The sequence below is a fragment of the Heptranchias perlo genome, chromosome 26 (assembly GCF_035084215.1).
Source record: "Heptranchias perlo isolate sHepPer1 chromosome 26, sHepPer1.hap1, whole genome shotgun sequence".
Lineage (NCBI taxonomy): Eukaryota > Metazoa > Chordata > Chondrichthyes > Hexanchiformes > Hexanchidae > Heptranchias > Heptranchias perlo.
The window spans coordinates 42,426,066-42,439,953 of NC_090350.1; the positions used below are offsets into that span (position 1 = coordinate 42,426,066).

The 13,888-nt window shown below is 46.7% G+C and overlaps 1 protein-coding gene across 1 annotated transcript in view; it reads right to left on the reverse strand.

Annotated features, from left to right (window-relative positions):
- LOC137342741 (PR domain zinc finger protein 1-like) overlaps positions 1-12,927 on the reverse strand; it is a 48,091-nt gene extending 35,164 nt beyond the window's left edge. The window contains exon 1 of the mRNA XM_068006908.1: positions 12,747-12,927. Within this exon, the coding sequence (XP_067863009.1) occupies positions 12,747-12,917 (171 nt within the window). The 5' untranslated portion in view covers positions 12,918-12,927. The remainder of the gene's footprint in view (positions 1-12,746) is intronic.
- Positions 12,928-13,888: the final 961 nt, after the last annotated feature.

The following is a 13,888-nucleotide window of genomic DNA, read 5'->3' on the forward strand; positions in this document are numbered from 1 at the left end:
AAAATATTCAATGACCCTGCCTCCCCCGCTCTCTGGGGAAGGGAGTTCCACAGACTCACCACCCTCTGAGAGAAAAAAATTCTCCTCATCTCCGTCTTAAATGGGAGATTCCTTATTTTTAAACTGTGGCCCCTAGTTCTAGTCTCTCCCAACAAGGGGAAACATCCCCTCAGCATCTACCCCTTCTAGTCCCCTCAGGATCTTATTTGTTTCAATAAGATCACCTCTCATTCCTCTAAACTCCAGTGTATACAGGCCCAACTTGTCCAACCTTTCCTCATAAGATAACCCCCTCATCCCAGGAATCAGTCTAGTGAGCCTTCTCTGAACCACCTCCAAAGCAATTATGTCCTTTCTTAAATAAGGAGACCAAAACTGCACACAGTATTCACGATGTGGTCTCACTAATGCCCTGTACAACTGGAGCAAAACATCTCAACTTTTATATTCCATTCCCCTTGCAATAAATGACAACATTCCATTTGCCTTCCTAATCACTTGCTGTACCTGCATAATAACTTTTTGTGATTCATGTACTAGTTCACCCAGATCCCTCTGTACCTCAGAGTTCTGCAATCTCTCTCCATTTAAATAAGATACTGCTTTTCCATTCCTCCTGCCAAAGTGGACAAGTTCACATTTTCCCATATTATACTCCATCTGCCAAATTTTTGCACACTCACTTAACCTATCCATATCCCTTTGCAGACTCCTTATGTCCTCTTCACAACTTACTTTCCCACCTAACTTTGTGTCATCAGCAAATTTAACAACCATACACTCGGTCCCTTCATCCAAGTCATTGATATAGATTGTAAATAGTTGAGGCCCCAGCACTGATCCCTGTGGCACTCCACTCGTTACATCTTGCCAACCTGAAAATGACCCATTTATGCCTACTCTCTGTTTCCTGTTAGCTAACCAATCCTTTATCCATGCTAATATGTTACCTCCTACACCATGAGCTCTTGAAAGTTGAAAACATGAAAGTTGCAATACAGAAACAGATAATTCGACCCAACTGGACCATGTCGGTGTTTACCCTCCATGCGAGCAAATAGTGCTAATCACTATTAGTTCTAATAGTTCTAGAATCATTGAAAGAATCAGAGAAAATTTACGGCACAGAAGGAGGCCATTCGGCCCATCGTGTCCGCACCGGTCGAAAATGAGCCACCCAGCCTAATCCCACTTTCCAGCACTTGGTCCATAGCCCTGCAGGTCACGGCACTTCAGGTGCACGTCCAGGTACTTTTTAAATAAGTTGAGGGTTTCTGCCTCTCCCACCCTCTCAGGCAGTGAGTTCCAGACCCCCACCACCCTCTGGGTGAAAACATTTCTCCTCAGCTCCCCTCTAATCCTTCTACCAATCACTTTAAATCTATGCCCCCTGGTCACTGACCCCTCTGCTAAGGGAAATAGGTCCTTCCTATCCACTCTATCTCGGCCCCTCAAAATTTTTTACACCTCAATTAAATCACCCCTCAGCCTCCTCTGTTCCAAAGAAAACAACCCCAGCCTATCCAATCTTTCCTCATAGCTAAAATTCTCCAGTCCTGGCAACATCCTCGTAAATCTCCTCTGTACCCTCTCTGGTACAATGACATCCTTCCTGTAATGTGGTGACCAGAATTGTACACAGTTTCAAGCTGTGGCCTAACTAGTGTTTTATACAGTTCCAGCATAACCTCCCTGCTCTTATATTCTATGCCTCGGCTAATAAAGGAAAGTATTCCATATGCCTTTTTAACCACTTATCTACCTGTCCTGCTACCTTCAGGGATCTGTGGACATGCACTCCAAGGTCCCTCACTTCCTCTACACCTTTCAGTATCCTCCCATTTATTGTGTATTCCCTTGCCTTGTTTGCCCTCCCCAAATGCATTACCTCACGTTTCTCCGGATTGAATTCCATTTGCCACTTTTCTGCCCACCTGACCAGATCATTGATATCTTCCTGCAGTCCACAGCTTTCCTCCTCACTATCAACCACACAGCCAATTTATGTATCATCATAGAATCATCTAAACACTATTAGTTCTAATTCCCCTATCTAATCTAATCTTGAATGTTGACATTTCTGCCTCAATCATTAACCCTGAATGTGAAATCTACAGACTCACAACTGTCTGTGTGAACAAGTTTCTGCTGCTCTCTGTTCTAAATCTCTTCCATTTAATCTTGAATATATGGCCACTCATTCTTGACCCCTCAACTACTGGACACAGTCTGTTTCTATCCACCCTGTCCAGTCCTTTCATCATTTCAAACACTTCTATCGCATCACCCTGTAATCTGCGCTGTTCCATTGCAATTTTTCAAGTCTTTGTGTTTGTATCTTCTCACACCAGGCAGCATCCTAGTGAATCTGTGTTGTACTCTCTCTAAAACCTCAATATCCCTCCTATAGTGTGGAGCCCACTACTGCACCCAGTCCTCCAACTGAGGTCTTGTTTATGTTTTATATAGAAAAAATTCCCTAACACACAGGGTGCTTAGAATGTGGAATTCTCAGCCACAAACCACTGTCAAAGTAGAGTCCAGTTCTCTTAAGAGAATTTAATAATTGCTCGAAAAAGAGGAACATGAAAAGGATCTGGGGAGCAAACAGGAGAGTGGAATTTGACCAAATGTCTGGTGCTGAGAAAAGTATTGGCATGGACTTGATGGTCTGATGGTTCGTTTCTGTGCTAGAACATTCTATGTGCTATAATATTTTTTTAAAAGGCCGAATGGTTCTAAGCTCAGTACAGTTGTCATTAGTTTCGGGAATTGGTATATTCTCTTGATGATGTCCCTGTGATTTGTGGACACCATTAGCAGAATTGATCTTTTCTCCTCCTCAAGGTGGGAGATTGCCTACAGACAGGCTCCTCGGCTGGAAAAGGGGTCCAGCCCGTTGTTGAGTGATGTCAAGTGGAATAACCAGGAGATGGCAGGATTTGCCAATAGGTGTTTCTGATCGATGTGATTCTGTTGGGCTTTGGCGATTGAGGCCCACACCAGATCAAGACGTTGGGGCATGGGTTCTCTTCGGGGGGGGAGGGGTGGGGGGTGGAAGAGGAGAGGGGAGAAAGAGGGAGAGAGAGAAAATGCTGAGAGGCTCTTTCCCCTTGGCTGGAGAGTCTAAAACTAGAGGGCATAGTCTCAGGATAAGGGGTCGGCCATTTAGGACTGAGATGAGGAACAGTTTCTTCACTCGGGGTTGTGAGTCTTTAGAATTCTTAACCCCAGAGGGCTGTGGCTGCTCAGTCATTAAATATATTCAAGATTGAGATTGATTTTTGGACTCTAGGGGAATCATGGAATATGGGAATAGGGCAGGAAAGTGGAGTTGAGGTAGAAGATCAGCCATGAACTTATTGAATGGCGGAGCAGGCTCGAGGGGCCTTATGGCCTAATCCTGCTCCTATCTCTTATGTTCTTACTGGGGGGGGGATTGGGGGGTTGGAGAGCGAGGGGGGGAAAAAAAAAGAGAATGAATTGACACTCTCTGCTTCCATGTCTCCCCACGGAGCCTGTTCCATAGATTAGCCACTTGCTCATTGAAATATTGTTTCCGCAGATTAGTTTTGAATTGACCTCCCTTCAAGCACAGGCCGTGACCTCTGGTCCTACTGTTCTGGACAAGGTGAAACAACTTGTCATGGTCGACATTAACTAGTCCCTTTAGAATCCTAAAAACAGCAATCACATCACCTCTCAACTCGAGTGAGAATATGCCCATGCTTTGGGAGAGAAATAAAATCAGCCCAGCTTTCTCCGCTCCAGTCGCTGTCCAGTGATCCCGCTGGAGAGTGCATGGGCAGGAATGTCAGGATCTGGCGTCTGCTGGTGATGCCTCTCACGAGCAAATAGCCTGGAAACACCCTGGGTTCACACACGTGTGAATTAGTAGGTTCTTCGTCAAGTACAAGTCAGCGCCTTCAGAAAGGGGGAGGATGGTCAGGGAGCCAGAAGGATTTCAGTTGTCAATTATGGACCCACTAGTCATTAACCATGTCTGAGGTGGGGTTACCAACTCTGGTTAGACGTGTGCCTGGAGGTTTCATCCAATGACCTCCTGCCTCCAACTGCTCCGCTCAGTAAAACATTATTTTACTTTATCGCCAATATTTTTATAACTAATAAATAAAAGTGACAAAAGAATGGAATAAAACTCATGATTTTTTTTAATGCCCCATCTATGATTTTTGTCCCTGGGTTTTTGTTCGCAGCAGTGACCGGGAGATTAATCTTCAATTCCTGAAGATGCCAGGGCAATCCTGGAGGGTGGCAACCCCAGTCTGAGGCTAATCAGCACAGATACAACACTGATACAGCACAGGAGGAGGCCATTCAGCCCATCGTGCCTGTGCCGGAACTTTGAAAGAGCTATCCAATTAGTCCCACTCCCCCTGCTCTTTCCCCATTGCCCTGCGAATTTTTTTCCCTTGAAGTATTTATCCAATTCCCTTTTGAAAGTTATTATTGAATCTGCTTCCACCGCCCTTTCAGGCAGCGCATTCCAGATCATCAAAACTCACTGCATAAAAAAAAATTCTCCTCATCTCCTCCCTGGCTGTTTGGCCAATTACCTTAAATCTGTGTCCTCTGGTTACCGACCCTTCTGCCACTGGAAACAGTTTCTCCTTATTTACTCTATCAAAACCCTTCATGATTTTGAACACCTCTATTAAATCTTAATTTAAATCTTCTCTGCTCTAAGGAGAACAATTCCTAATAAATACATTATAAAATAAATATAAACATGTATTAAAATTGATGGACGCAATAGAGAGTAAAATGCATTGACACCTAAATGATAGTCACAGCTCTCTTCCTGTCTCCTCTCTGCAAACGGTGATTAACACCTTGAGAATGTGAAACACTGACTGCCCTATATGGATCAGTGAATAGGAAATGCTGCGGGGCTATTGGTGCTTCAGTGCCAGTAAACCAGGCCCACCTACTGCGGAAGTGAAGGAAATCCCCACATTGAGCGACAAACAGAAAATCTGACAGGCCACAGTCTCTGTATTACTCGAGCAGATTCAGAGGAAACAGAAGGCAGCTTCCTGTTTACTCCCCAATCAACTGGAGCTCTCTTGTTCATGATGCAATCGAATTTGTGAGTACGTCAAGCCTGTCACAGCGGCTGAGCATTGGGCTCTGACCTTTACTGGGGGTTCCTGATGCTCAGTGTTTAGGATACAAAATGTGGAACTCAAAACTCTGCTTACAAATTTTGTATATTTCATACATTGTACATGGAACATAACCCCGATTTTAACTGGGGGGGGGGGCGGCGGGGGGTTAGCAACAGGCTCGTCAACTTGAGGCCCAGGCTGTTTCAACTCCCAGGCCTTATTTCAATGTTAGGTTCGACATTCGCCCTTACCAGGCAACAACCATGTGGCACTAACGGGATGGAATGGCGAGCACAGCACGAGGCCGCGGACAGAGAACTGCGGGAACATCTCCCATCACCTCAGCTCATCCGTGCCTTTGGTACCTCCCGGCTGGCCTCCAATCTTCCACCCTCCATAAACTTGAACTCATCCAAAACTCTGCTGCCCGTATCTTAACTCGCACCAACTCCCGTTCACCCATCACCCCCTGTGTTCACTGACCTAGTTTGGCTCTCGGTCCAGCAATGCCTCGATTTTAAAATTCTCATCCTTGTTTTCAAATCCGTCTGTGGCCTCGCCCCCTCCCTATCTCTGTAACCTCTTCCAGCCCTACAACCCTCCGAGATCTCTGCGCTCCTCCAATTCTGACCTCTTGCACATCCCCGATTTCCTTCACTCCACCTTTGGTGCCTATGCTTTCAGCTGCCTCGGCCCAATGATGAGACAGTGTAGAGGGAGCTTTACTCTGTATCTAACCCGTGCTGTACCTGCCCTGGGAGTGTTTGATGGGACAGTGTAGAGGGAGCTTTACTCTGTATCTAACCCGTGCTGTACCTGCCCTGGGAGTGTTTGATGGGACAGTGTAGAGGGAGCTTTACTCTGTATCTAACCCGTGCTGTACCTGCCCTGGGAGTGTTTGATGGGACAGTGTAGAGGGAGCTTTACTCTGTATCTAACCCGTGCTGTACCTGCCCTGGGAGTGTTTGATGGGACAGTGTAGAGGGAGCTTTGCTCTGTATCTAACCCGTGCTGTACCTGCCTCGGGATTGCTTTGTGCCAATTCTGTACCGGATATCAAATATGAAAAAATGCTTAATTCCTCAGCAGACTCCTCTAATTTCACTTTAACATGGCATAAGAAACATCAAGTACCCATTGTCTGAAATGCTGCGATAAATCTCATTATAATGTCTGATCCACCCACCCTCTGGGGCAGGTGGATGTGGAAGTTAACCAACAGGCTACACCAGCCTGTTTCACAAACTAATCAGAGGGAGAGTCAATCTGAAACACACTGCTGATTTCACTTTTAGTTGTTAAAGGGTTGGTGCCTTGTCTACTTAGTTTGTCTGGGGTCCATCATTAGGAGAGCTCCACTCACCAGTCACCGCTGAGGGGAGGTGGGGGGGATGTTGGGGGTCCTTTAGTGTGTCCTTCTACTTTACATCTCCTGCGGGGAGAACTTTTCTTGTGTTGTTTTCTCATTTTTAGCATTAGTGGCCATCGATTGATATCTCAGTGCACAAGCAGTGTCTCATGAGCACGTGTTGCTATAGTTGCAGGGGCTTTCTCAAAACCAAACCATTGTACCATTTATCTATCTAACACCGTGAATGAAATATAATGGAACATCAAATTATGGGCCACATTAATGGCTCGGATTTTGCTGGAGTGAGGCATTTGATAAAGTGCCACATTATAGGCTTGTCAATAAAATTGAAGCCCACGGAACAAAAGGGGCAGTGGCAGCATGGACAGGAAACAGAGAGTAGTGGTGAGCGACTGTTTTTAAGACTGAAGGGAGGTGTACAGTGGTGTTCCTCAGTGGTCGGTATTGGGACCACTGCTTTTCTTGATATATATTAATGACTTGGACTTGGGTGTACAGGGCACAATTTCAAAATTTGCAGATGACACAAAACTTGAGAAGGATAGTGTTAGACTTCAAGAGGCCATAGACAGGCTGGTGGAATGGGCGGACACGTGGCAGATGAAATTTAACACTGAGAAGTGTGAGGTGATACATTTTAGTAGGAAGAGCGAGGAGAGGCAATATAAACTAAATGGTACAGTTCTAAAGGGGGTGCAGGAACAGAGAGTCCTGGGGGTACATGTGCACAAATTATTGAAGGTGGCAGGACAGGTTGAGAAAGCGGTTAAAAAAAGCATACGGGATCCTGGGCTTTATAAATAGAGGCATAGAGTACAAAAGCAAGGAAGTCATGATGAACCTTTATAAAACACTGGTTCTGCCACAGCTGGAGTATTGTGTCCAATTCTGGGCACCGCACTTCAGGAAGGATGTGAAGGCCTTAGAGAGGGTGCAGAAAAGATTTACTAGAATGGTTCCAGGGATGAGGGACTTCAGTTAAGTGGATAGACTGGAGAAGCTGGGGTTGTTCTTCTTGGAGCAGAGATGGTTAAGGGGAGATTTGATAGAAGTGTTCAAAATCATGAAGGGTTTAGATAAAGTAAATAAAGAGAAACTGTTCCCATTGGTGGAAGGGTCGAGAACCAGAGGACACAGATTTAAGGTGATTGGCAAAAGAACCAAAGGCAACATGAGGAAAAAATTTTTTTACGCAGCAAGTGGTTAGGTTCTGGAATGCGCTGCCTGAAACGGTGGTGGAAGCAGATTCAATTGTGGCTTTCAAAAAGGAATTAGATAGGTACCTGAAGAAGAAAAATTTGCAGGGCTACGGGGAAAGAGCGGGGGAGTGGGACTAGCTGGATCGCTCTTGCAGAGAGCCGGCACGGACTTGATAGGCTGAATGGCCTCCTACTGCATTGTAACCATTCTATGATTCTATGATCTCAGGGCGAGCCCCATTAGTTAGACTTTTCCCCTCGCCCTTCAGCTCAAAAATCTTTTGTGCCGCAAAGTTGTGAACTGATAAAGGCACGGTGAGGGCAACAGTGCGTCTGGGACCTCGGTGAACGACGGGAACAACTGTCTATCTCCTTAACCAATGAGGTTTACTGATCGAAAAAGAGACAGAGGAATGACAGAGAAGGAAATGGGGTGAAATTAGAGTCAAATCAGGTACAGAAAGAGAAATAGAGAGAGGGAAAGAAAGATTGGATTAAGAGAGAGATTTTAAATTTAAGAAATCTCTAAGAACAATTTACGACCTGCAGGAATGAGACTCCATTGTTTAAATTGTTCCCTTTCTGAGCTGAAGAGATGGAGCGGCATTGGAGGAACATAAATCTTGTAATTTAAAAAGGTACTTTTAAGTACTAGCCCTAACTTTCTGCGGTGAATTTAATGGGTAATTAATGCAGAAATGCAGAAATTTCTTGACACTCGTGGGCAGATTGATTGCGAGATGCTGTTTTCATGAGGTTAATGGCGGAGCAGCACTAATCGTCCAGAAACTTGTGGCGATTCACCACTCACGGGGTATCGCCTCCTCACCACAAGTTGCTGGACACTTTACACGTTAATAACGGCGAGCGCCATTAAACACGCTGTTTGTTTCCCAGCAAATTCTGGCCTCATAGTAATAACATTAATAAAAAGCATTTTAACCAGAAAGTCCTACATAAGGGTGTCTGGATCCCTGTAAATCCCAGTAAAACCCTGGTTATTAAGCTTATTCTGACCATCAGACGATGCCATGTTTGATCCCTAGTCTATGCTGAGTTAGTCTATCACAGCTGGGGCTTAATGTTGGTTTTGGTCGATATGTGAAATTTGTCTTTTTCAGGTGCTGTGTATTTCCAGCATTTTCTCTCATTTCTCTTCTTTTACCTGTACTGATTCTTACAGTCATGATTGAGTGAGAATGGAACTGGTATCTACTGTGTCACACAATCCCGACCTTGGCCGTAACTGGGACCACTACCTCGCACCTCACCAGGCCCTGGCCTCGTCCCTGACCCTTGGCCTGGCTTTTCCCCTGACCCTTGGCCTAAGTGGGACCCATTTCTACAAGTCACTGATCCCTGTGATCTTTTTCAACTTAGTCTCGAAGCGTTCTCTGTTTAGCTCAATCACGAAGCCAGTGCAGGTCTCTTATTCACTGACTTAAAGATGCTGATGAAATTCCTTCTGCCAGTTGGGTGTCAGTGGGCAGCGCTCTCGTCTCTGAGTCAGAAGGTCGTGGATTCAAGTCCCACTCCAGAGACTTCAGCCCATAATCCAGGCCGACACTCCCAGTGCAGTGCTGAGGGAGTGCTGCCCTCTCGGAGATGCCATCATTCAGATTAGATGTTAAACCGAGGCCCCGTCTGCCCTCTCAGGTGGATGTAAAAGATCCCATGAAATTATTTTTTGAAGAAGGGCAGGGGGAGCTCTCCCCGGTGTCCGGACCAATATTAATCCCTCACCCAACATCACAAACAGATCATCTGGTCATTATCTCATTGTTGTTTGTGGGATCTTGCTGTGCGCAAATCGGCTGCCACATTTCCTGAATTACAACAGTGACTACACTTCAAAACTACCTCATTGGCTGTAAAGCACTTCAGGACATCCTGAGGTCATGAAAGGCACTATATAAATGCAAGTTCTTTCTTTCTTTGCCCAAAACCTCAGCAAAAAAGATTCCCCATATTGCTGAACGGGAAAGATTTCTCCCTTGTGCTTTCAGTGGAGGCTGATCAGGAGATGCCAACAGATATTGGACCAATTGATTAGCCAATCTATGAATCTGGGTGTAACGAACCAAGCTGCCTGGAGGCTGAATTTTCACTCACTCCGCACCACCCCTCCCCTCCCCTCACCACAGCTCATCTCGTGGTGATTAAATTAATCAGCTTCGATTGTTTGTGAGCTTTCACAGAGCTGTTTTTGCAATAACTTTTAATGCATTTACTGAGTGCTTTGGTCGTTTTGTGTGTAGCATCAGGCTCGAGGACATAATACATCATTCAAACTCTTCAAAAAAAGTGTCACCACAAATGATTCACTGGCACCTTATTGATCCTGGCAGGAAAATTCCACACCCAATTATCCATTAAAAACCCCCAGGGCAGGTACAGCACGGGTTAGATACAGAGTAAAGCTCCCTCTACACTGTCCCATCAAACACTCCCAGGGCAGGTACAGGGTTAGATACAGAGTAAAGTTCCCTCTACACTGTCCCATCAAACACTCCCAGGGCAGGTACAGGGTTAGATACAGAGTAAAGCTCCCTCTACACTGTCCCATCAAACACTCCCAGGGCAGGTACAGCACGGGTTAGATACAGAGTAAAGCTCCCTCTACACTGTCCCATCAAACACTCCCAGGGCAGGTACAGCACGGGTTAGATACAGAGTAAAGCTCCCTCTACACTGCCCCATCAAACACTCCCAGGGCAGGTACAGCACAGGTTAGATACAGAGTAAAGCTCCCTCTACACTGTCCCATCAAACACTCCCAGGGCAGGTACAGCACAGGTTAGATACAGAGTAAAGCTCCCTCTACACTGTCCCATCAAGCACTCCCAGGGCAGGTACAGCACGGGTTAGATAAAGAGTAAAGCTCCCTCTACGCTGTCCCACGAATGCACCTCAGGCCTAACCTCACCATTGCCATCTACTGTACCAGTATGACATTTTCCAATTTCCTGCACCAATCATCCTGTCTCTGAGTGAGATTACCTATTTATTGCTAGGAACATAGGAACAGGAGGAGGCCATTCAGCTGCTCGGGCCTGCTCCGCCATTCAATTAGATCATGGCTGATCTGTGCCTCAACTCCACTCACCCAACTTTGCTCCATATCTCTTGAACCCCTCACCCAGCAAAAATTTATCGATCTCAGTCTTGGAAGCTCCAACTGATCCCCAGCATCCACAGCCTTTTGGGGGAGAGAGTTCCAGATTTCCACTCCCCTTTGTGTGAAGAAGTGCTTCCTGATTTTGCTCCTGAACGGCCTAGCTCTAATTTTAAGATTATGCCCCCTTGTTTTGATTCCCCCACCAGAAGAAATAGTTTCTCTCTATCTATCCTATTGAATCCTCTTAACATTTTAAACACTTCAATTAGATCACCCCTCAATCTCCTAAACTCAAGGGAATACAAGCCCAGTCTATGCAACCTGCCCTCGTCATTGGCCGTGCGCTGATACCCAATAGGATCCAAGCTGAGACTGTGCGAGTTCAATTCCTGATGGACGTCAGTCGGGGCTGGATTGCATCGCAGGTGGTAAAAAAATCAGAGGCCAGTGTTAACCCTTCGATTCTGTGCTTCTCCTATAGATACACAGTGAGCTGGTTTGTTTCTACACCCCTCGGCAGACTCACCTAGATACAGAGCTCCCACTACACATACTAACACAATCTGTTTGCCAATTGGCCAGTTTCCATCTGATGCAAACATTAGTGAATGTAGAGTCTCTGAATTAAACGTTTGAACTCTGGCATCCTGTGGACCCAATGATTAGACTGGCTGGAAGGAGCCGCAGAACAGCCCCCACCCCCACCAGTGCAGGCTGTTTGGCAGCTGGAACTTGTCTGAACCTCTTCCATAGGGTATTTTGGTGCAACTCTGATTATTCCATTAGGTCAGTGAAATTACCCACTCCAAATTCCCCCTAGAGCAGCACTTCATTCCATCTCATGCCCTCCTGATGTATTTGGATCGATTGTGATTCACCAATGCTGCGTCTTATGTTCGTCTTGGGGCTGATTTTCAACTGCTGAAAATTGGGGGGTTGGGGGGGGGAGGGATGGGAAGGGGCAGATTATCGTAGGGGGCTCGTGCCCAGAGTTCCCAAGCCAAACACAGGGATCCAGCCAGCAGGGAAACCCAGAGAAATCAGACTGGACACATCCCGTCCCTGAGCCCTGGGCTTTCCGTCTCCGCGCCTCAGTCATAATCCAGGTCAAGGGGGTGGGGGAGGGGGGAAATCGGAGGGTGCGGTAGGGGAGAGGGTGAGGAGGAGGAGGTTCGGGGGGCCCAGAGGGGGTGGGGGTGAGGAGGGGCCCCGAATGTTCTTAGTGCTCAGAGCCCCAAGAATTCTTAATGCGGCATCTTTCCCGCTCAAGGCCGGCCTGTAAATGGACAAGCAGCCCACCGACCTAATCAGGCGGGGTCTGCTTTAATAGGATGCTGAGTGCCATTTCCAGGTACCTATCGGGAGGCACATGTACCACGCATGTTCTGCCCAACCGTCCCGGGCGTTCACCAGTCTGACGGGTGATCCTTTTATTTTTGTGGAGACAGGAGGAGCAGGAGTTCTCCTCCCGGGCCCACAAAATAACAACAGCCCGTGTGTGGCCCTCCCCTCCCAAGATCACCATTCCCCAGGTACTCCCAGAATTTCCTCCGTCTTTCTGCCATTGTGCCACCATAACTTCACCCACCCAGAAATTCACAGCCTTCACTTCTGTGTGCACTTCCTGTTGGTCACACTCCGGATGTCACACATTGTCTAATGCAAATTTCGGTGTCATGTAAAGACTGGGGTTTCCTCCTGGGATCTTCCCCACCATCCGCTGTAGCTTTGACCTCGGGGCGAGTAGCGAACAGCAATAAATACCGATTTGCCAGTGATCCATCCCAAGAATGAAAATTAATGAGTCTTATCAAGTAGAAAGACATATAATATTAGCAGATTTTATCTGAATTTTGTTTGTGAAGTTAACTTCAAGATTGCAGTCTTGTGCTCAAGATAGAGAACCAGTTATGCTCAGAGAGACTCACCTCATTGGGGGTCGTGTGCTTGAAGATAAGGTTTCGGGGTATGGAGGCTCTTGCCCGGGAGACCTCAGTGTATCTCGCTGGGTCCCCTGGTTGGTCATTCACAATGTAGGTGCACTTCTCTTCCAGATCCACCTCCCTCCACTGGCTCATGTCCGCGACCTCAGCTTTCATCTTCAGATCTTCTCAGTGTCTCACTCGCTCCGATGTGACAGGACCGATCACAACATCGGAGAACCTGCAGATCAAACAAAGTGGAAGAAGAAATAGTTATGAAAGGAAAGATCAAACTTGCATTTATATAGCGCCTTTCACGACCTCAAGACATCCCAAAGCGCTTTACAGCCAATTAAATACTTTTGAAGTGTAGTCACTGTTGTAAGGTAGGAAACACAGCAGCAACAGGTAGTGGTTGTTGGAGGCCAATCATCTCAGCCCCAGGGCATTGCTGCAGGAGTTCCTCAGGGCAGTGTCCTAGGCCCAACCATCTTCAGCTGCTTCATCAATGACCTTCCCTCCATCATAAGGTCAGAAATGGGGATGTTCGCTGATGATTGCACAGTGTTCAGTTCCATTCGCAACCCCTCAGATAATGAAGCAGTCCCTGCCCACATGCAGCAAGACCTGGACAACATCCAGGCTTGGGCTCATAAGTGGCAAGTAACATCCGCGCCAGATAAGTGCCAGGCAATGACCATCTCCAACAAGAGAGTCTAACCACCTTCCCTTGACATTCAACGGCATTACCATCGCCGAATCCCCCACCATCAACATCCTGGGGGTCACCATTGACCAGAAACTTAACTGGACCAGCCATATAAATACTGTGGCTACAAGAGCAGGTCAGAGGCTGGGTATTCTGCGGCGAGTGACTCACCTCCTCACTCCCCAAAGCCTTTCCACCATCTACAAGGCACAAGTCAGGAGTGTGATGGAATACTCTCCACTTGCCTGGATGAGTGCAGCTCCAACAACACTCAAGAAGCTCGACACCACCCAGGACAAAGCAGCCCGCTTGATTGGCACCCCATCCACCACCCTAAACATTCACTCCCTTCACCACCGGCGCACTGTGGCTGCAGTGTGTACCATCCACAGGATGCATTGCAGCAACTCGCCAAGGCTTCTTCGACAGCACCTCCCAA